The sequence below is a fragment of the Orcinus orca genome, chromosome 17 (assembly GCF_937001465.1).
Source record: "Orcinus orca chromosome 17, mOrcOrc1.1, whole genome shotgun sequence".
NCBI lineage: Eukaryota > Metazoa > Chordata > Mammalia > Artiodactyla > Delphinidae > Orcinus > Orcinus orca.
The window spans coordinates 8,276,015-8,300,091 of record NC_064575.1 but is presented as its reverse complement, the minus strand read 5'-3'; the positions used below and the strand labels follow the sequence as shown (position 1 = coordinate 8,300,091).

The 24,077-nt window shown below is 42.6% G+C and overlaps 2 protein-coding genes across 17 annotated transcripts in view; one reads left to right on the top strand and one right to left on the bottom strand.

The window, feature by feature from the left end:
- ASPH (aspartate beta-hydroxylase) overlaps nucleotides 1-24,077 on the top strand; it is a 386,456-nt gene that overhangs the window by 191,166 nt on the left and 171,213 nt on the right. For 9 of the 15 annotated variants that reach the window (XM_049700865.1, XM_049700867.1, XM_033437604.2 and 6 more), the window contains 3 exons: nucleotides 1,956-2,047; nucleotides 2,416-2,549; nucleotides 12,716-15,640. In XM_049700865.1, the coding sequence (XP_049556822.1) occupies nucleotides 1,956-2,047; nucleotides 2,416-2,549; nucleotides 12,716-12,866 (377 nt within the window). In that variant the 3' untranslated portion in view covers nucleotides 12,867-15,640. Of the gene's footprint in view, nucleotides 1-1,955; nucleotides 2,048-2,415; nucleotides 2,550-12,715; nucleotides 15,641-24,077 lie in introns of those variants that run through there. The other 6 variants (XR_007472942.1, XR_007472943.1, XR_007472941.1 and 3 more) reach the window with 1 other exon arrangement.
- Nucleotides 16,434-24,077, bottom strand: part of CLVS1 (clavesin 1) — a 220,431-nt gene continuing 212,787 nt past the window's right edge. For both annotated transcript variants that reach the window (XM_033437605.2, XM_004274981.3), the window contains one exon: nucleotides 16,434-16,722. In XM_033437605.2, the coding sequence (XP_033293496.1) occupies nucleotides 16,635-16,722 (88 nt within the window). In that variant the 3' untranslated portion in view covers nucleotides 16,434-16,634. The remainder of the gene's footprint in view (nucleotides 16,723-24,077) is intronic.

Below are 24,077 nucleotides of genomic sequence, written 5' to 3'. Positions count from 1 at the left end.
GCCACTTACCGTGTGACCTCTCCATGCCTCGCTTCCTCTTCTATAAAATACGATTCTAATAGTGTCCCCCTCCCTGGTGTGTAGGCATCAGGTGAGTGGTCCCTGGCCCATGCTGAGCACCACGGAAGTGTAGTTGCGTTCCTAAACCCTCCTAATCACATGTGAATAGTTAAAACTACCACCGGCAATCCACGAATGATAAGATTCCCCTACAGAGAATCTGTGTTTACAGACTAGAAAAGATTTATGTGGCTAAATGGCTAGAGATGTTCTCTAATTCACTCCTCACCAAGTGGCAATCCTAGTGACCCAAGCTGTTAGGTTCCCCATTTATTAGCTCTCATTCGGGTAAGACACACGTGTTCTCCAAGTGACACGTGCTCAGCCCTCACCACTGTGCCCGTGGGAAATCCAGACACCTCTAGCCGCTCCTCAAGGCCCCAGGCCTCACCTAGCTGCTGCCTGAACACACAGAACCCACAACTGGTACTACCGCTAAGTCATCCCCAGATCCTGCGTTTAGGACGGCGTGGGAAGCTAGGGCTTGAACATTCTTTATGATGTCGTGTACAAGAATCTGTTGGTTCAAACTGACGTTATCATTAAACTCATATTCAATTAGTAACTAAAAACAGCAACTACCATTTTCCTCAAGAGACAGATTACTTAGGAAAAACAAATATAGAAGTTGTTTTCTAAAATATCGAGGTCCATTTGATTGAGGACGCTGCCATTAAGATACATTCCTTGTTAACGCTCATTTTATTCTCAGTATATAATTATCTTAGGACACAACTAACATTAATTAAATAAACTTGAACTCAGCTTAGATGTATCAGTACCTTGTAGGAATCCTGAATAGGGAATTACAATGTCTCTACCTTTTAAAAAAAACCCATTGTTTTCCTCGTCCGTGAGAGCAAATGATGCTGTACCTTCCTAAGCACATCTTTCTTAAGAAACAGTGATTTTGTCGATGGTGAAGGAATTTGCCTAGTCCAGCCTGCTTTAGACTATGTCCCAAAATCTGTGTTCTTGGCCAGGCCCTCAGAGAAACCCCCATCTCTCAGAGACCTCTCCCCTCGTCACTGAAATCCTATTCTTATCAGCATATAAAGGATGACCTGTACATTGGAAAATACATTAAATTTCAATGAAAACTAATGTGTGGGTTAGTAGAATATAGTCCTAGAAAATGCACTTTTAGGTCAGAAGTGTAACATAAGCCATTTTCCTTCCTTGGGGGCTGGGGGGTGGATGAGTTTCCTGTGGCTGCTATAACAATGACCATAAATGTCGTGGCTTAAGATAACTCAGATGTTTTACGTTTACAGTTCTGGGTCTCGCTGAGCTAGTCAAAGTGTCATCAAGGCTGCATTCATTTTAGAGGCCGCCCACATTCCTTGGCTGTGGTCCCCTTCCGTCTTTGGAGCCCGCAGTAGCCACTCAAGTCTTTCTCATTCTGTATCACTCTGGCACTGACTCCCTCTTCTACATTTAGACCCTGTGATTACACTGGGCCCATCCAGTTCATCTACGATAATCTCCTTCTTTAAAGGTCAGCTGATTAGTAATCTCCAAGTCACCTGCAATCTTAATTTTCCCTTGCCACGTAACATAACCTATTCACGAGTTCCTGGGCTTAGGATGTGGTCTTCTTTAGGAGGGAGCCGTTGTTCTGCCTGCCACAGGGGGAAAAATAAGTATTCAACACATGCCTTGCCCGTTAGACATCCTTAGTCAAATACGGTAGTCCAAGGCTGGGTGCAGAGCTCTGGTCCTTGCTGTGCCAGTCAGTGTTTATTGGAACAGGACACTCTGTCTTCTCGTGTTTACTCGGCCTTCTCATTCTTACAGTAAGGAGGACAATATAGATTGTGTGTGGTCAAAACGGAATGAGTTAAAGCTTTACTGTGATTTGTTTCTAACAGTGGTTTTATCATTTATTGTTCTAGGAAGGAAAAATGAAAATGCCTGTAAAGGAGCTCGTAAAACCTGTTCTTTACTAGATAAATTCCCCGAGACGACAGGATGCCGAAGAGGACAGGTACCAAGAATGTTTTCTGTGCTGGGAAGAGCACAGTCAGTTATTAGGGGAATAAATGGGAATGCTCATGTTTACAAAGACACGGTTATTTCCTTTGACCCACTGAATGCCTCTTTTTTCACTTGCTTTTTAATAAAACATAATGTCATGCCCTCGACGGCAGCACTGAGGGTGGAAAATGTTCAGCGTTTATAGCTTTGTGGAAAATGGGAGTCCTTACTTTTAGTTCCTTCACAAAGAAATAAGACGAGGATATAAATTCTGAGTGCTGCAGAGGCACTAATCTGAATTGACAGTAATTTTGTACTTTTAGCAGTTCTCCCACACCTTGGTAAATGGATGAACAGGGTGGTACATTTTCTGTGCAGATCAAATATTCCGTCATGCACCCGGGAACCCACGTGTGGCCGCACACGGGACCCACGAACTGCAGGCTCCGAATGCACCTGGGCTTGGTGATTCCCAAGGAAGGCTGCAGGATCCGGTGTGCCAACGAGACCAAGTATGTTTCCTCCCATCCCTTTCTCTCTTACTCGTCACCTCTGAGGATGGATGTTCGTTACGACAAAGCTATGCTCGGTTGGATTGTTTCTCTTCCTTTGTCACTGAAGTAGACTGGAGTGGGTGGTATTAATCCAGCTTCTTAGTCGGTGCCCCACCTCTGCGCTTTCCGTGGGTCTGGAGATACTCCCCAGTTCTAGGGCTGCCCTCCTTAATCATTTCTCCCCAGAGCATTCTCGTCTGATGGACGAACCTTCTTGCTTCTCTTTCTAGATGGACAGACTTGCATGCAGTCAGCTAACTTGTACTAAACCCTACACATGTTACACATTGTGTTTCTTACTTATAAAGTCGGCAGCGTTGCTATCTGCTTTGCAGGGTTGTTGTCCAGATTAAACGAAATAATGCCTACAAGGCACTTAGCCCGGGTACCGGCCTGAGAAGGGACATGGTGAATGTCAGGGCAACTTCTTTTGATGCCTTTGCCTGTCCTGGTCCTATTACTCTGTTCCCCTGGAATGCCTGCCTTTTCACCCATCCAAAATTAACCTATTACTAAGATCCAATTTTGTTCCTAAAAAGGAACCTCTTCTTTGACTTCGTAGAGTATTTACAGGGTATATTCTCAGTGATTCTGCTTTTTATTTCCATTGCTTTCTATTAATTGGTATGTATTGGTCTAATCTCTGGGACTGAGCTGTAAGTGCCTGGAGGGCAGAAACCAAGTTGTCTTCTCACACGTGTGTCACGGCCCTTGGTGGAGGTCTGCTGGAGGGGTGTGCAGGAGGGTACTGGTCGTTCGTTTGGTTATTGGCAGACACCTGCCTGCCCCGGGCCTGGGGCAGCAGCCCACCGTGCCGTGAGGGGTTCTGAGACGACTCACATGGGGGTCTTCCCCCACCAGAGGTGTCCAGTCGGAGAAAACACAGCTCGCAAGTCGTGAGTCATAAGAGAGGCTCAGGCAGGGATGCTGCAGGTGGTCGGTGGGCAGGCGGCTCATTTGCGCTGAGAACTGGGAAACCTGACAGTGGTGGCTTTCAAAGACAGGAAGGATTTGCACATTAACAGCTGGAAGGGAGGCGCACTCGAGGCTGAACAAACGGCATCAGCATAGGCGCGGAAGCCAAAAACTACGAGCCACGTGTGAGCAATATTGAGCGCTTTCAGCAGCCAAGAGTGTGGGATACTGTTCAGAGGTAAACGGACCTTTAAATTCTGGGAAATTTTTCCAGAATTTATTTGAACACATATGATTCGAATCAGGTAGCACCAAACCAAAGGTGGTTAGGAGCGCTCCACCGGCGCGCGCTGGGGGCCAGGTTTTCACAGAGGAGCTGCTGAAGCAAAGCAAGGAGATGATTTGACTGGTTATGGTGTAAGCGGTTGCCTCGTTTGGGAAAGGCTGCTGCTAATCGTGATTGGTCGTTCTTAAGTTTCACTTTCTCAGCTTCCAGTGAATTGACTCCGGGGTAGGTTTTGCTTTGCTACGAGGCTACCAAGGCATTAGAACACGTCCGTCTCATGGCCTCCTTGTTTCGTTCCTTTAACCTACGGAATGAGGTTGGAAAGTGAGAGAGTGGATTAGAAGCTAAATCATGGAAGGCTTTGAATACAAACTAGTGGGATCAGATCTCTTTTAGGAAGGCGTTCTGGAAACCCTGGGTGTGTCCGATGGGGCGTTTGGGAAGAACAGTTAACAGACTGCCTCAGTAGCCCACCCCAGAAGGGCAGGGATTGGGATCCTGGAAGGAAAGGGAGAGTAAAGAACAGAGGCAGGAGATGTGATGAAGATTGACTCGAGTGAATCTCGAGCGTGTGGGGCAAGGGAGGGGTGTCCATGACGATGCGACAGTTTCCATTTTGGTCAGTCGGGGGTTGTTGATGCTTTAGCAAATGCTGAGAGCTTGGGAGGCATGAGGCAGGTTAGGGGAACAGATCATGAGTCCGGTCTTCATATTATTTGTTTAAGTTGCTGTTGGGACACAGGAGTGAAAACATCCAGGAGTCTGCTGGATAGTGAGGTCTGGAGCTCAGGGGAGAAGTCAAGTCTAGACATAAAGGTTTTAGAAGCAGGCTTATTGGGAGGCTCTAGAGGAAACGTGAGAGTCCATGGCCACATCGACATTTCGGAGGCAGAAAAAGGAAAGAGAGCCAAGAAGGAGCTGGGGCAGCAGAGGGCAGAGCTGGAAGAGCCAGGAGGGGGAATCAGAGATGGCCAGACCGGGCGAAGTTTCTTCCAAGATGCAAAGGAGCTCACGGAGCCTTGCTGAGCTCCGTTCGGGTCTACAGGGTCTCTCTGCCAAAGGGGAGAGGGGCAGGGGACCCAGGGAAAACAGAGAGGAGGTGGGGGTGTGCTGGGGAAGGCAGAGTTTGACGAGGTCAACTCCTTGGAGGTCAAATAAGAATCACAGGGGCCGTGAAGATGGAGAGGAGCTTCAGACCTAATTTAAGTATACCAACTTAGGGTCTTAAACTGAAGCTGGGAGTGTGATTAGGGGAACTGTCTGCACCCGCCAGAAGTAGGGAAGGGCTGTAAGCCCAGCCCCACGGCTCACTTGTGGGTGATCTTGAATAAGAACATTGACTGGGCAGCCCCTCCATTCCCACTGGGCTACAAGCCAGCCTCCTTCAGGTGGCAGTAAGTAGCTGCTGATAACAATACTTTGCAGATGGTATAGTTTACAAATTCACAGTGACTATTAAAAAGCACTTGCCGACACCCCGCCTCTCATGGGCTAGGGCGGCGGTTTTGCAGAGGATGGATTGTTTCACGCTGTCTCGTCCCCAGGGAGCTTTGAAGCATCGGTGCCCTTCCTCTCCCTCCTCAGTGCTGGTCAGCCTCCTTCTCCACGTCCCTTCTGTGGTACTTGTTTTATGTTGCATTACATTCTCATCCTTCATAATCCTTAACTCCAGGGTGGCCGGGTCAGGCTAAGTATTTCATTACAAAAAGAGTGTTTTTCATGAGAGAAATGGGTCAATGAAATTAAAGCACTGTGCAATGCTTCTAGTGAACATAGCTAGAGAGCTGAAGAGTAGAGTCAGTTTATAAACTCTGAGGACAGAACGTGAAATCTGTATGTAATATGAAATCATACGTAATATGAAATCTGGGAAGTTTCACACTTATTATGGAAGCACTATTAGTGTGGAAACAGAAGCACACGTACCAGGACATCAGGCTTCCTTGTCATGGGCAAGTGGAAGCAATTTTTCAGAGCTTCTCAGCTTTTGAAGGAGTAGCAATTTGCGCCTTGTGGTTCTCAGGTATTAATCATCACACTGCGATTCCTGCTAGCGGGCGTGCGTGTTGGTTAAAGAGTCCATCACTGCGAATCATAGCACAGCTCTTTCTATCTGAAGATGGGCTTGAAGGTAGGCAGCTGTCTATCTCAATAAGTAAAATGATCATTTAAAATGAATAAATGCTTTCCGATGACAAAACTGATGCATGCCCCTGCTACGTAATTTGTGAAACACAGAGAAGCACGACAAAGAAAGTAAATATTATTTTTGACTTCGGTACTCAGAGATATTGCTCAGACGCTTCTCAGGGCCTATATAATGTATATTCATGATGAGGAAGCTCCTAGTGCTAACATGCATCGTGCTTGCTATGTGTCAAGCACGGTTCGAAGCCCTCTGCATACATTCATGACAACCCCATGTAACTGGGAGTATTAAAGTCTCTACTTTTCAGCTGAGGAGACGGATGTATAAATAGGCTGAGTAACTTCCCCAAGGTCACTCAGCTTCGCAAGTGTCGATATTTGTATCAGGGTCCTAGGGCTGCCGTAACAAATTAACACAATCTGGATGACTTAAAACAACAGAAATTTCTTCTCTCACCATTTTGGAGGCCAGAAGTCCGAAATCAAGGTATGGTCAGGGTTGGGTCCTTCTGGAGGCTCTGAGGGGCAGTCCCTGTCCCCTGACTCTCTCCTGGCTTCCGGTGGCCGCGGGCTCTCCTTGCTGCGTCCTGGCTCGTAGGCGCACCACTGCCATCTCTGCTGTCCTGGTTAGCATGGGGTGTCTATGGCTATCCATACACACAGATGAATATCTATGTCTCGACAGGGAAACAGCACTTCCCACATTGAAAACAGATTTTGTCCAAACATTTGTTCATTGAACTGATGGTTGAGAATTTGGAAAGTTGAGATCCATTTTGCTATGGCAGTAATAAATGATGTGGAGGTTTCTGGGCCAGCCCTTAAAAGCCTCCTAACTCATGGTCTCTGTTAATAGGGCTGTAGCACCAGTGACTATTGGTTTTTTTAACTTTTTATTTTATATTGGAGAATAGTTGGTTAACAATGTTGTATTAGTTTCAGGTGTACAGCAAAGCGATTCAGTTATACATATACATGTATCTATTCTTTATAATAATGTTTCTATGGGAAAACAGATCCTGAGTTTTCACTTCAGATTTTAACATCCTGTATCTTCATGAAAGTAAATTAAGAGCACCAAAGTCTCCTGACCTGGGTTCAAATCCTGGCTTCCCCTCTTATGAAGTGTAACTTTAGACAACTTGCATGGCCTCACTAAGCCTCAATTTCCTCATCTGTAAAATGGGAAGAATAAAAGTATGTCTTGGTGTAGTTTTGAGAATTAAAGTGATCCGTATAAATACATTCAGAACTGTATTTACAGAGTGTGATGTGGTAACTATGCTCAGTATTTTTGAGCTTTTATTGTGCTCGTCTCTGATTGCTGCAGAAATGGGGACTTCTGCCCCTTACCTCCCAGGGCGTGAGACCAAGCACTCCTGTACTGTCGGAGGTGGTCCTTGGAACCTGCAGTGCGCACTCTGGCGGGGATGAGGGTGGGTGCTCTAAGGAGACAGGACGGAGGGGGAAACGGGACGTCGAGGGTGTGCAGGGCCAGGGCTGGTGAAGGAATGGATCAGATGCAGAGGGGGGCTATGATGTGATAGGCCTGGGGCTGGGAGGGACGCTGAGGCAGGGGGCACAGCAGGGCACAGCGGATGGCCACCCCCTCCATTTCCCCTTGTGCCGCCACCCTGGAGAGGGGCCAGAGGCATCCCAGCTCTGTGGCCTCGGGAGGTTTCCTCTCCCTCTTCCCTTTCTTTGTCCTCCCCTTTTGGCTTTCTTCGCGATGTTACAGAGCCCTCTGCTACTGGGTAACCGAGGACCACGAGGGGGAAGTCAAAAGCTGTTACAGAGGCAGCGCAGGGGCTGCACAGCGGAGCCGAAGCCCCAGGCCCACTTGGAGGGGAGAGAATCCCCACGGCAGCCTGGCTGGAACGAGCCCCCCCAGGAGGGGTGGAGAGAGATACTAGGGTGCATATATACAGAAGCTGTTGGGAAAAGAGCTTCTTTGTAATTTACCCATCTTTTATTGAAATTACTATTTTGACATCCAACAAAATAGTAAATACCATACCCATTTCTCAGATGACAGTTTGTGAAATGCATCCTGTAAAATGCAATATGAAGACTAAAGTCCCAGCCAACAGCTTGGGTCAGAGAATTAAGAGAATTTCTGAGCTGAAAGAAGCCTTGGAGGCCCTCCTGTCCTCCTCCATCATTGCACAAATGGGGAAACTGAGGCCCACAGGTGACATGCTTATCACAGCCACATGGCTAGTTAGCAGTGGTCAGAACAAGAACACAGGTGTCCTAGCTTCCAGAAAAATGCTTTATCCTGATAGATAGATGATAGATAGATAGATAGATAGACAGACAAAGAAGGTATGTGCATGTGTATTTCTGTATTAGGAGGAGAGAAAAAAGAGGAAGTGGCAATAATGCAGTTTTAATTTCAATTCCAGGATGTGCCAGGCTTTCCAGTGCAGTCAGAAACTGAGGGATTTCAATGGATCGGAATTGATAAGAGCTGTGTTAAAGCAGCCTGATTCCTGAGCCCTCTGACCCTTTTCTGTACTCCAGTCAGGATTCCTTTCAGGCCACCTCAGCATAGCAGCTATAGGCGCTGAGAACGTTTCCTACAACCGCGATCTTGAGCTAGAGGTTCGGCTGTAACGAAGCAAGCCTAGTGCCTTTCTGCTTCCTCCACAGAATCACGGTGTCACCGCAGGCATCCGAACTGGCTTGCATGTGATTCCTTTGCTGAAAAATTAGAACCGCGTCATTTGTCTCTACCTCAGAACCTTTTAGCAAAGATCACTGAGATATAATCTATAAAGTTTTTAGGTGGAAAACTCTATAAGTACATAGCGTCATTATTTAGCATTATTAATGGTGATGGTAATTCTATGGCAAAATTATAGTTATTAGGTTTATGCTGCCACCATTATACCATTATCATTAATTATAATAATCTGAGAAATTGAGGAATTACACAATGTTGGTTTATCTTGTGACCAGATATTCTTCTATCTTTTGGCAAACCAGGGAGAGACGTTCTTCTCGTAACAGTAAGAAATGCTAAAATTAAGCTGAGGTAGCCATCTGGGGATGGGGTGCAGCTGCCCACTGCTATCCTGCCTTTCTGGACCCTCAGAGGAAGGCTGGGTGAACGCCTCCAGGAAGACTTCTTTCCAAGGATGCTCTGAAAATCTTTTCTCCAGAGGGTCCTTTTCTTGTCATAATTTCAGCATAACTTAAATATATGTGGTGGAGATTTGCTCTCAAAGCGAGTGGCCTGAAAACTATTTTCTTTGCATTGCAATGAGTGTCTTTGTTTTTCACTCAGAAGAGGTCTAAGACCTTTGACATCTTTGAGCTCTGACTCTTTTTGTTCTGGAAAACCTTCATCCTTTCCCAGACAGGTGACACATCTCTTGTTGAACGCAAGTCACTTTAGTCTGCATGTCACTTGGATGGAGTTTTATTGTCCTTCCCAATTAGGGCTGCACTTTTAGTCATTCTAGCTCTCATAAGTGATTGAAAGACATCATTTTTTACCTATTCAGAAGGTATCTACATTTAAGAATCTACAATAAGTAATTGAGTATCTTTACTGTTTTCTGGGAAAGTGTCTGAAAGAAAATAGAAAGGCAAGTATAAAGCTAATAGAATTTTATGGCCCTAATGGAATCCAGCCCCTTGGAATACCTCCCAGATTTCACGTTTAAAAAATTGTTTAATCAGTGGTTTACACTAGTCCATATTTGACCCAAAATATCTGCAAAGCCACAACCCAGTGCTAACTTAAGTTCCACCTTTACAGGCACTGGTATACCATGAATGAACCAGCGCTAAAAGCTTTTCCCAATTTATAAGGAATTTAAGTTAATGAATGGAATGCTTAAGGTTTTTCTCACATCCAGCATTCCTAAATCTTTGGCTTTCTTATACTTACCGTAATCTAGTGAAAAATGTCATTTTGTGCAAACTTAGAATGTTCAATTTAGTTGTCTTAATTACTTCCAGTACTTTAAGTAGGTTCTAAACTCTCTACCACTCAGAAAACGTTGAAAATCACTTGTCATTGCCGCACCAAGCATTATGTCACAGATTCTCTTAGGGAGTTTTGATATTGCACCCCCTGGGAAGTTTTCAGTCTTCTCAAATAGAGGGAGATTACTCATAGAGAGTGATGCCAAAGTAATTTTGAATTTTCTGTATGAATTTGACTACTGTAGGTGCTGCATATAAGTGGAATCATACAGTATTTGTCCTTGCATGAGTGGCTAATTTCACTTAGCATGATGGCCTAAAGGTTCATCCATGTTGTAGCATTGTCAGAATTTCCTTCTAAGGCTGAGGAATATTCCATTGTATGTATAGACCACATTTGTTTATCCATTCATCTGTCAGTGGACACTGGTGTTGCTTCCACCTTTTGGCTACTGTGAGGAATGCTGCTGTGAACATGGATGTACTGTTGTTTTCTTTTGCATGCCCTTCCCCCCTTGTCTTCTGCCTGTATTGTAGGCTTGTCACTGACATTGCTTAGTCGCACTGATAACAAGGCCGAGGAAATGACCACCAAACTGTATAAGCTAGGGATCATTTTGCTTCTTTTTTCTTGTCATTTTTTTCATTTCTTAACTTTGCTTTTCTTTTCAAATTTGACTTTGCATGGTAATGAATACATAGTCAGTCATTTGCCCCTGAGTCTATATATTTTTGTCCTTCGTTACACTTGGATGGGACTCCAGTAGACCCTGACCCTTCAGAGGAATTGGATCAAAGAGCCAAGCAACTCATTTATTGAGTGCAAGACTTTAGGGTAGGTGGGACCTCCCCTGCGGTCCAGTGGTTAGGACTGTGTGCTTCCACTAATGGGGTTGTGGGCCCCATCCCTGGTCAGGGAGCTAAGGTCCCACAGGCTGTGCGGCGTGGCCAAAAAATAAAAATAAACAATAAACTCGCAATTGCACAACATTGTGAATCGACTATACTTCAGTTAAAACAAAGACATCAGGGTAGGTGTGTGAGGCAGCGCAGGAGGTGGGGCTGGGGAGAGAATGGGTAACAGAACAGAGGATTGGTTCCCAACTTCAAGGAGCTTTTAACTTGCAGATATTTGTTACTTTAAATTATTTGGAAATTTTAGTGTCAGATTCATTAATATGTCTCAGACAAATTTGTCTCCCACTTCACTGCCTTCCAACTCAGGACATTTGGCAATGACTGGAGACTTTTTTTTTTTTTTTTTTTGGCTGCATTGGGTCTTCGTTGCTGTGCGCGGGCTTTCTCCAGTTGTGGCAAGCAAGGGCTACTCTTCGTTGAGGTGTGTGAGCTTCTCATTGCAGTGGCTTCTCTTGTTGTGGAGCACAGGCTCTCGGTGCGCAGGCTTCAGTAGTTGTGGCACGTGGGCTCAGTAGTTGTGGCTCGCGGGCTCAGTAGTTGTGGCTTGTGGGCTCAGCAGTTGTAGCTTGTGGGCTCTAGAGCACAGGCTCAGTAGTTGTGGCACACAGGCTTAGTTGCTCCGCGGCATGTGAGATCTTCCCAGACCAGGGCTGGAACCCGTGTCCCCTGCATTGGCAGGCGGATTCCTAACCACTGCGACACCAGGGAAGCCCAGGAGACATTTTTGATTGTCACAGTTTGTAAGGGCGTGCTACTAGTATCTAGCGGAGACCAGAGGTGCTGCTAAACCTCTCACAGAGCACAGGACAGCCCCCGCCCCCCGCCAAAACAAAGAATTACCTGGCAAAAATGTCAGTATTGCCAAGGTTGAGAAAGCTTGCCGTGTGTAACATTAGATAATATTAGATAATATTATCTAATTTAATATTGATTAATCACCAGGTAATGAACATAAAAAGACAAATCATTTCCCTAAGGAAAACTTCTTTATGATAATGCAATAAGTTGAAATCAAGCTAGCGTTTTCCTCCTATAATTGTAATTATTTGCTAATCCAGGAAGTAAGATTTTAAATACTTGAGAGGAATTTTGATATCTAGAAAAAATTTCCTAGTAAAAACTTCATTTCAGAAACATAACTTAGCATTTACCATATTGACAATTAATACCTATTTGAAAAAGAAGAAAACATTAGCAAAAATAATAAACTTTCCTTGGGTTTGAAAGGCACTGTATGATTGCGCCCTGCATTTTACTCTCTCGGCTGTCTTATTTAGACTAACACCATATTTAGATCTTAGCTCCTCTACAGGTATCTTGTGAAGTAGTGCTGTCAGCCCTAAAGGATGTTTTGCAGCATTCATTTCAAATATTCCATGGATAACCCACTTGCACAGCGTATAACATTAGGAGTATAAACAATCTGCCCTTCCATAAAATGGAACTTTAACAAATGGAATGGGTTGAAAAGAGAATCATTTGGAGATGCACAGACACCATGCCTATGGGACATCAAAATGCCTGAGACCCAGTCACTGTCTGTACTTCCACACCAATCTCTGAAATGCCAGGGAGGATACCATGGAGCCATTGACTGGGAGGTCACCTTGGGAATGAGCCACTGGGGCACACTTTCGAGTGCTCGCCCAACTAAACAAGCCTTGCCTAGGTTTGTACCAAGAATAAGTTTACCCTTATCACCAGTCTCCTGCCTTTTGTATACCTTCAGTGCTGAGCATGAAAGCTGATGTTCATGGTAAGAATCCTGAAATTCTTTCTTAATCACCGAGGAAAGAACACATCCTGTGTTTCACTTACCTGGTCCTATTGCAAAGGTTATCATGAGAGAGGCTTCCTGAACACAGACATGGATTGATCCTCAGGCATCTGAATCACAAGCTTCCATGCTTTTCTGTTCCAGGACATGGGAAGAAGGCAAGGTGCTCATCTTTGATGACTCCTTTGAGCATGAGGTGTGGCAGGATGCCACGTCTTTCCGGCTGATCTTCATCGTGGATGTGTGGCACCCCGAGCTGACACCCCATCAGAGACGCAGCCTTCCTGCGATTTAGCATTTTGGGCAGGCTCAGGACACGCTGGAGAGAGGCTGCCTCTCTGGTTCAGTCACCTTGGATGTGGGCATAGACGTTCAAACACCACAGCCCTTAATTCCCTGGATTTGCAGCCTGAAAAATTCTAAACCTCCTCCGAGGGTTGGATGACACTAAAGGGAATATATGCCTCGCTGCAATTCTTTTAGAAAATACCTGCGGTATTTCATCCATGACAGCCCCCATCTGATGCCTGTATTCCAGGTGAACCCATGATAGCTTCTGCCTTGCCGGCCAAAGATATTTTTTCCACTTAGAATAGGCGAAATCAGTGTAAATGAGAGTATATGTAGAAACTGTAAATGGATTGCTTTAGTTTGTAATTTTTCTATGCAATTATATTTTTCTAGGGAAGCAGGATGATTTTGTCATCACACACCGCTACTTTTTTGTTGAGTTTAATGGCAAGCTGTATAAACGCTTTAGTTCTGCTTAATCGTAACTTTCCTGATGAACTCAGACGTCCCTCTTTTAATTATTTTTAGTAAAAGGCACTCATGAAAAAACGATTCTATTTTCCTAATACAAAGGAGAAAGACATAATTATGCCAATGTCTTCATGAACCGTACTGCTCCCTACCCATTGCGTCTCTTTGCTTTTTTGTCACCATTGAGAGCTCATGTCTTAATTTCTCTCCTCGCTATGTGAATGGTGGAGATACTGTCAAATGGTATTTATTTCTAAGAGGAACTTTTTACACTGAAGAAGTACTTGGAGTCATTTTGTAATGAGTTATAACAATGACGCATGTAAATTTTTTTAATGTCAAGCACTAGGCATTAGAAAACAAAAAGTAAAATTTCTCCAAGTGAAAATTTTCTCTTGGGATCAGGTAGATAGGGGGCTGCTAGGACACCTGGCTCCTGGTCTCTTTGCGTCTATGAAAGAGGGCTGGAATCCAGAGTGTTTTCTGTTGGGGATCCTTGTGAGTGATGAGGCCGTTGAAAGGATTCCCATCAAAAATTTTGTAAAACTATGAAGGATGGCAGAGTGGAAGACCAAGAATATGCCAGGATCTCTGTCCTGCGTGTAGGATGTAAAAATCGCTTTCCTCTTTGAAATTGTTTGGAAGACTCTTGACATCTCCCTGGCTTGAGAAACTTCTGCCATTTGAGCTTCACTTTGAGATGGCAATCATTATTGATAGTTCGGCTTTAAAATTTCCTACTGCATAGAAAGAACAGTTGCCTACTCGTTCCGAAGATGACCACGTCATTAATTTAGTGGAATATTGATGCATTAAATTTTGTGTTTTTTAAATCAAAGCTAACTAGAAATGTTAGCTATAAGAATGTAATGATATTCATGCACTGAATTTTAAGCCAATATGAACAAAAATGCTGGAGAAATGACACATAGGTTACCAGATTTCATTCGCAGGTAGAAAAAACACTTGTGCTTTCTTTTCCATTGAAGGACAAAGAAAGATGCTTCCTTTATCTTATTTAGAAAGCATTCTTTAATATTGAAATGAACCCCCTTTGCTTGTCTTTAAGGACTTCAGCTTCCAGTCAAAGAGTTTGTAAAATATTTGTCCTCTTTCCTTCTGTTTTGCCAATGTTGAAAAATCTCACTAAAATAGATGAAGAAGAATGTGAGGAAAAATGTCAAAATTAATTACTGAAATCCAGAAGAAAAAGCAAACTCTTGAAAAATAAAAAAGCATTTGTGTCCTTCAGTATTTATTGAACAGAAGAAATGACTGACAAAGAACAATACAATCTAGTGTTCATGTGGTAACATTCATGTCACTTACTGAATTTGGTTCTTGTATGTATATTGCATACACATAAAGAAACTCCAAGTGTAAGTTGTCACTGTTGAACCATCATCTTTGATTCATTTAATGAAATCATGGAATAGAGTCAAAACTAGCTCTTAACTTTGTAATTATAGTATGGTATTTAAAATCGGGTCACTACAGGAGGATTCTAAATATTGCCAATTGGAAAGCCAGAGCTATTACTGCTGCAGAATGTTGGCAATAATAGACTCCAGTAGCATTTGAAATACTGGATCCCACAATTATTTTATAAACTCAAGTAATAAAATGGGTTTTCCAATTCGCTTTAATTCTTCATCTTTCTTCCCTATGTTGTGGTATATAAGAAAAGTGTTTCAGTCATTGCATTGGTAGAATTATTTCAGTGTTATTTTTTTGTTATTTGAAATGTCTACACGAAATGAATTGGTTTTATTTATACTGTGATGCAGTTGGTTAAGAAATATTTTAAATTCTCTTTCAATTTTATTTCCAGGGTGGAATACAAAAATCACTTCTGTTATTATTTTCTACCAGTAGAAAAAAATTATAACACTAGATCCATTAAGAAAGAGACGTAATACATGATTAAGATTAGTATCTATTGAGGATGATTATGGCCAGTTGAATCACCTCTTTCCTTTGAATTTTTTAGCCAACAAGTAACCCTCCCAAGTACTTAACGTGTAAAATCATATTTTACTGCTCATTATCAACTAAAATATTTTTTGTTTGACATTGAGCACCAACTGGTCATACTAATGAAGGCCCATGTCATGCAGATGGCTGGGAGAATAAGAGATAGCTGAGAACATACACCTGGTTTTGGGAAACATGGCACAAGTAAGGATATCATATCTTATGATAATCTGCTTATTTTTTATCTGATTTCCTTTGAATGGATAGCTGGGGACTCCATTTCTAAGGATAATAAACAAAGAAATAAAGTGATCTTTGGCATTTCATCCTGCATTCCTGGTCTTCTCTTATTTTCAGTTCTTTCGTATTTCACCATCCTTAGGGGTCTTCCTCCATGATTGACACCTACCCTCTCGGCAACAGCCAGGCCCTTTATCCACACCTTTAACTGGTTGCAAGAGGAGGTGAGGGGACGTGGGGAGCACTTTTCTTTTCTGTAGTGACCCAAGTGAGGCAACTTGAATGGATTCATTAATCAGTGACATGTATTTTCAATGAGACCCCCGCGCACCCTCTAGAGACACACATCCCCTGTGGGAAGTCACATTGCTAAGATGAAATAGAGATCTTTCAGTTTGTGTCTTTGTTTAAAATTAGCTCATGATAATCAGCTGGTGGCCTGATCAAAGATGTGATATCAAAATCATTTTTGCAGGATATCAAAAAAAAAAACAACAACAAGCTCTGCAAACAGCCAGACCTACGAGAATGTGCCCTTAGGCTGAACAATTTGAAATTTGATGCTGGTGATGAGGTCAAAGAAAGCATTTCAATATAGGAATGGAAATCACTGGAGATACTGTTGTCTTGGGGCTTTGCACTACGTTAAACTTGACAATTGTGTCTGCACAGTTTAATTCTTATGTATCTACTTGGAAATGCACTTAATCTTAAATTGCAAAAACTGGACAGAGTCTCTGCAAAGCCTCAGAAAGATCCTTATCCTAATGAAGTGTGTGCATCAGATTTAGTTTTTCTCTTTTCAATTCACTTAATACTATAAATATGGGATGGGGGGAATCTTGTTTCCATAACTGCCTTGCTTCATCCTCCAATTCCCTCACTGAAAAAAAAAAGCATCTCTCAAGTCTTTGTTCAACTTTGGCTGCTTAGACCAATGGCTGGTGACAGTCATTACTGGGTGGCAGGAGAGGAGGCCCTTGTGTCAAGCCGAACGCACGCATTGTGGGGTCAGTTGCACATGTGCTTCCTGGTGGCTGCTACCACTGAGGGCTGGCGATGTCCGGAGCACAGGGTGGCTCAGGGTTCAGTCCAGAGCCAGGAGTGGCTGAGTGTTCTCATTCTCTCCCTTGTCCTCATGTTTCAGGGTCCCAGCTTCTACCACAGACTGAGATCTAATAACAGGGGAAGGAAAAAGATATGATTACAAATAAGTCATGGTGTCAGCCATTTTGGAATCTTGTGAGGCATTCAGACTTTATGTCCCCCTTATTAACCAAGACACTCAAAATAGCTATATAACTTCTCCCCCCTTTTGTATCTCTGTGTTCCTTGCTTTTGTGTCTTCTACACCACATTTTGAGGGAGCGAGGCATCTTGGAATCTTCTTTGCAGGAATCTCTTCTTTTGGTAAAATGAACATGTGTTCTAGCCACAACTCTGCCCCCCTGTCTAAACATTCTGTGGATCTTGAGATGTGTAAAGTCTCCTAAATTTTGTTAGATTTTTAATGTTTCAAAGTATTTCTGAGAGCCTTTGTTTCTCAAGGTCATAGGAAACTATCATGTATGATGTTAAGGCCATGAGATTTGGAATCAGATGGTCGATGTATTCTTGACCCCTTACTGACTGAGGAGTCCTGGGGGAGTTTTCAGAACCCTGGACCTTTATTGCCTCACCTGTAAAGCAGAGCTGTTACCTACCTTCCAGCGTTGTTGAGAAAGACTAAAACTAATACTATACCTAAAGCACTTGACATGTACTTGTAGTCAAAATTTATGGGGCACTGTGTTATCACCATTATTGCAACAATGGCATTGATCTTAGTTTCTGGTGTGTCCTTTTATACTAGAGTAATAACAAGTTCCTGTGTTTATAACATGATTGAAACTGAAATTAGTTTCTAGCTTTCTAGAGAGAAGATGATAAGAGCTATGCACACAGTAGACATTCAATAAACGTTCACATACTAAAAAAAAAAAAAAGCCATTCAAAACATTAAGAAAATGGTTGAATTGGGTTGTTCAAATAAGCAAGATGTACATATATGTGCAGTAAATGGTTAACTCAGTAGGCCTGAGTTGCCCAAACCCTCCACATTCTAAAAGTCTTCAGGACTGTCCCTTGACTGGTTCTTCTGAACCCTGGGAGTATCCTGACTGATAAAGTGTCTTCGTATGCCTGAGCTTTGGGTCACACCCTGTCAGTTGGACTTCTTGTTGGGGAAGGTGGAGGAGTTGAAGACCGAGTGGCTAAGGTCAGTCACACATGCTCTGCATGCCTATGTGACGGACACCCCCACCCCAATAAAACCCAGAACCCTGGGCATCAAGGCATGGGTGGGTGGTTGGTGACACCGTGCATGTGTTGTCACTCGTCATTGCTGAGAGAATTGAGCTCTCTCTGTGTGACTGCGCGGGAGGAAAACTGGAAGCTTGCAAGTGGTCCAGTGTACCTGAACTCCACCCACTGCACCTTTTTCCTTTGCTGATTCTAATCTGTATCCTTGTGCTATAAGAAACCTTAACCGTGAGTGTAACTACATTTCCGGGTCCTGTGAGTCCCTCTAGCCAATTATCAAATCTGGGGATCCCAAACACAGTATATAATAACACTAATATTTGCTGTCTGTGCACCTGGTATAGTCGTAACTTCTTTACATGCATGAAGTTACTTCATTTTCATACCCCTAAGGAGTGATGCTATTATTGCTTCCATCTGGGGGGTGGGAAAAACTAAGGGACCAAAAAAATCAAGTAACATAGGAAAGGCTGCACAAATAGAGAATAGAGAACAGGACAGGTGTATCACCCTCACAGTGTTCCTGGGTCTACCTCACACTGCAGAGATTTTTAGCTACTCTAAATGTCAATCCCGTCAAACAGTCCAACTTTAGGTACCAAGTCTAACCTTTGAAAATGAAATGGATTCGTTTGCTCCTGGGACAGGGCAGAGAAGCCCCAGGTAGTGTAGTTCAGCTCTTTTACACATTGCCTACGTATTTCTGTCTTTGCTTTTAAATAAGGCCTGGGGTGTGTGTGTGTGTGTGTGTGTGTGTGTGTACGCATACACGTGTGGGGGTGGGTAATTGATTTATATAAGAAGAAGAAAAGCTGAAAACCCAGAAGGCATGAAAACAAACTGAAAAACAGAGAAGTAGAACTGCCCACACAGGCCACTCCATGCAGCACCTTGGACAGCTGCCTAACTGCTTTGCCCTTCAGGCCCTGGTGAAGATGAAGGATATTCAAGGCCGGTCCTTTATTACTGAAGTGTATTCTTCTCCTTTCATGCCAGTTGGCTTTGTTTTACAACATGGCAAGAGAATCACAGCCACAGAGTTAGAAGGGACCTTGGCGACCCACTAGATTAACCCACTAGGACATATTCAGTCAGGAGCCACTCAGCCTCTTGCTGAATATATCTGACTTAAGAAATCTACTCCTCCATGCTCATAGAGGAGGAGCTCTGCTAGAAAGTTCTTTCTTACACTGAACTAGAACCTGTCTTTTTGCAATTTCTCTATACTGCTTCTGGTTTCGTCTGCTGGAGCCACCAGAGTATGTGTAATCCATCTGGTCCACGTAACAGCCCTTTAAGTATTTCTCTAGCACTCTCCAGCCCTCTCTCTGCCCGCACTAAAACTAACCAAACTCTTCTTGAGCCAAGGTTTCTAAAATTACCACTCTCCTGCATCTCTTCACCAACTGGTTGCCCTCAGGACGTCACCTCAAAATGGAATGAAATTATTGCTTCCTCTCTTCTTTTTTTGTATGCTTCTATTGAAGCATAGAAAATGCACCTAGAATTGCCTTAACCTTTCTGGCACTCACGTAATAAAGCTGAGGGAAATATTAGCTATATTTACACATGCTGCTGTTAAGTCGTTTCTCCCCATCTTGAAAGTGCGTGGTTGAGTATTTCATCTTTTTTAATTTGGCTTATATTACCACTGTATCTCTATCCTTTTGGATCTAGAAATTTGTTATCCATCCAAATGATTGTCTGTGATTTTCACGAGTATTGGATTTGTTTCCAAACTTTCCCTTCCCCTATTTTGGGAGCCACTCTGGGGAAAAAAAATCAACAAATTCTCAAATATTGAACTTTCAATCAACAATCACTTATTTCCACTCACTCATGGTAAGAAATGCTTGTGAGTGTCCTCTGCTATATGCCAGGGACTGTGAGAAAATGTTCAGAACCCCTCATTCTTTAGTGGAACTATTGCTTCAGTTACCCAGTCATAAACGCACAGATAGGTATGGGATTACTGTGATAGGCACCCTGAGAACAGGGCATTTGGGGGAGGGGAAGCATTAGCTCTAGAAGGAAAGGAAGGAAGGCAAAAGCTATCATTCACCCAGTGACATCATTCACAGTCCTTATTCAGGTGACTCTTCCCTCCACTTGGCATCAGATTTGGATCTATTTGGGATTTTTTAATACCCAGACTGACAGCAGGGACACAGAATGCTAGTTTTGTTATCTCAGCCAATAAACTGTTTGTCTTGGGTGAGTGGTGAGTAACAATTGAACAGTTCTGAGGCACCGACCATGAGGAACCTAACATAACATTTTTTCCCCTTGTTTGCTTTTTTCCTGATGAGAAGGAGACCATAGCCTCTTTACTTCCAGCATGACACGATTCCATTTACCTGGTCACACAATGAACATTTGATATAAGGAACACACTCATCATGAAGTGTTTGAAATTCACTGGAAAAACAGAAAGCATATGTTGCTGTTTTCAAAATCTAGTATAAATAAAGCCAAGAGAAACACCTTTCTTAAATCTTGCCCTCAGTCCGTTTAGCTGAGTCACAGTACTCTCTGGGAAGACCGATCCACTGCTCACTGATAGAAATGTCTCCACCACTTGTAAACAGAGAGCTCAGGAATTGTGCATTAACTGGAGGACCACTTGCCTTGTGACTTTGTTGCCCAGATCACGCTCAGTGGTAATCCCTCCATGTGGTGGATTTGCCTTCTCCCAAGAAGATTAACACTTCTGCTAAAATAAACATTTCAGACTTTTCCCTTGGGTCCTCTTTCCAACACTGAAAGCCAGCTTAACCCCAAGGGCAAGCAGGGGAGTTATTTGAGCTATCTCAGCCATCATTATCTCAGTGCTATAGCAGACTACCCTCACAAAGGCTTCATTCTTGCCTTCATAGCCACATTTTGTTTTCCTGCTATTATATCTCCTCTCTCTCTCTCTCTCTCTCTCTCTCTCTCTCTCTCTCTCTCTCTCTCTCCCCCCCTCCCCGCCCCCATTCTCTCTACCTTTCTTCTTTCTACCTTCCCGTTTTCCTCTCCAAAATTTGGAACTTTCTCCACTGCATGTCATCAAACATCTATAGCCATGGTTTAATTTTTACTGATTCCAAAGGCAATTAAATTCCAAAAAGAACAAGATAAAGATGGGAAATGTTCACCATGAGCTAGTCCATTCTGCACAGACTTGCAGTTGAACTAAGAGTTCTGTTCTCAGTCAGAGGCTTATTTGCAGAACTTCACTTAGCTACCTTATCTCAACAGCTGTCACCACATATTCTTACTAATGAACTAATGAACTAATGAATTTCATGGCCTGGCTTGGGCTTTGTGGACCCCAAATAAGGGCATAGGAGCTCCGCCTTTCAACCCCAGACATTCACCTAGAGTCACTGAAGGCCAGGGCTCTAAGGAACCTCAGAGGCAATTTAGTCAAACCCTCATTCATCTCAGGTCCTCCCCATTTCTCTTCCAGGGACCAACCTCGTCACTTCATCAGGAAGTATTCCATACTTCTGGTTTTGTTTCTTAAAGTTAGTGATGGGCTTGGTTTTGTGGAATAGTGCAGAACTGCCTAATATCTTAGTGAACCTGTATAAGAACTTCTAAACAGAAAGAGTGGGGGCTTTTTTAAAGATATTTTTAAAGATGCCTCTAAGTAATTCTGTTTAACCCCTGTTTCTCCCCTGTACGTTCAGTTATCAAGGCAGTTCCCTCAGGAGCTCCTGCCTGGGCTTGAATGATGGCTCCACTGCTGGCTTTGTGAGCTTGGGCAAATTCGACCCCCTCATGTGTAAAATGGAAATAGCATAGTGCCCACAACCTGGGACATGGGGGTGATGAGAATTAGATGAGTTACAGCAAGTCAGGTGTCTAGCCCAGCGTCAGCTTGTGACGTGCTCCTACATTTCTAGCCCTTGTTATTCTTCCGCATTTGCCGATAAGAAAGTTAAGGCCTGGCATATTTAGTTCATTGACACATTGGGTCACGAAGCATGAATTCAACTCCAAGTTCCCATAGCCTCATGATTAAACTTACAAGAGAAAATTGTGTGTCCTGCTTGATGTGTCAGGTAACCTGACACTAAGTGCGACTAAGATTTGAGAATGGATCCAGACTCGTATTTTAGAATTTCAAAATAAGTGATGCGACTATTCCACATGAAAACTAAGCTGATTATTTTACTTTATATCCTATAATTTTCAGAAGTAACACAGAAGTTCCCATCTGATTAACAATTATTTATGTAGCTTTCAGCACATCTATTTGTTGTTGTTTTCCACTATGTAAAGCAATATGGGGCTTCCTTCTACTATAATGCCTTTGATAATGTCCTTGATAAGGAGTCGTAAGTTATAGTTGTAACACATGTATTCTTCTGTCCAGCTACCAAACTCTTCAGTATTAGAATCATACTTTCAGGTGACACAAAACAATATTTACTGAACTAGTAAACAAATCACGAATCATAAATCAACAAAGCACTTTAACAAAACGTAAACCTAAGTATTTTTCATGTCAGCAAAGCTTTTCCCTATCAAAGTAAAGAAATAAAAAGTAAACCTCCCTCTACTTTGACAATATAGTTAGCCACAACTTACTGAAATATAAAGAAACCAGTCCAAGAAAAAGAAAGATTCTATTGCTTTTTAAGTGAACTATTTTTAGAGTGAGCCAAACATTCAACTCAGGTCTTGCCTATGTGCAGTATAACTCAAATTTAAATATATAACGTATTTCTGTTTAACCATGATGGTTAAATAAGGAGGACAGAGCCAGGAGAAAAGGCACTTTCAGAAAGGAGAAATTGGGCTCACGTGTACATAGGACTAGAGCAGCTGTGTCCAACACAGAGCCCTAACCACATGTGGCCATTGAGGACTTGAAACTGGGCCGGTCTGAGTTGAGATGGACTGTAGAGATAATGTATACATGGGATTTCAAAGACAGTAGGGGAAAAAAAGAATGTAAAATATCTCACTAATACTTTAAAAATTATATTGAAATAATAATTTTGTACACATTGGGTTAAAACATATTGAAATTAATTTCATGTGTTTCTCTTTACTTTTGTAACGTGGCTACAAGACAACTTAAAATTCCATGTACGGCTCACATTATATTTCCGTTGGACAGCCATGTTATTTAAGACCTCATTCCCTCCATCACACTTGTAGCTGAGCCAGAGTAATATACTAATCCTCATTTAGAAATTCATAGTCATCCCAAAGGACCACAGCAACAACATTATGATCTGTCATTGCCAGTATTCACTGTGCTGAGTTATTTTCCATGTGTTAACTCATTTAACCCTTACATTGACACACACAAAGCCCGAGGTGACATGAGAGCTGCTTTCTGAGTATCGCTGTCGTTGCTTGAATTCTAAACAGAAAGAAACTTCATCAGTCTAGATTCCGTTAATTTGTTATCCTTTAGATGAGAGTGAACACATACCATTATTTTACCTCTAAATGAATAAATCATATGAAAAGATTTTAGGAAGAAATTTAACCTACTTGAAGGGAAAGAAATAAGTCCTTTCTGAACATATAGCAAAATTAATATTAACTTTGTGTGACCACTACAGATGTTTTTTGCTGTTCATTGTAAGGGTCCTTGGAGAGCTGAGCTGATGAAAGAGAACTAGACTGGGAGTTCAATGCCTCTTCTCATCACCCCGTCACCAACTTGCTGTCACGAACTAGGGCTCTATGGAACACCTCACTTGGCTTCTATGATCCCACATTTTTCAACTGTAAAATGATCTCAGACAAAGTGCTATTTTTAACCCTAAGATGTCATGAAGTCTACGAGACTGGGTTAAATCACCCATTAGTTCTTGAAAATAATTAGACGTCATTTTTCAAAGTTCTACAATTCAGACTTTAAGCTAATTCGCTCAGAGAGTCTAAGTTCCTCTCTATCTCAGCATTTGTCTTTACCTCCTTCTAGAAAACCATAACAATACTAAAAATGACAAAATTTAGCCAGACCTGGAAAGCCTTTCCTGAAGTCTGTGTATGCCCAATACATGTAGATTTCATGAGTCAAAAAGATTTACCTTTTAAAAATATTTTTATTTCCGTAAGCTTCTAAATATTGAATTCAGAGCTGCCAGGTGCTACTTAATAACGGTTTTCCTGTGTCATTGTAAAGCGTTTTAGTTTATTTAAAGGAACTTCTTGCTACATGTCCACAGGTCACAGTTTCCTGCTGCAGAGTAGCTCCCGTCTGGTCTGGAGCCAGCAA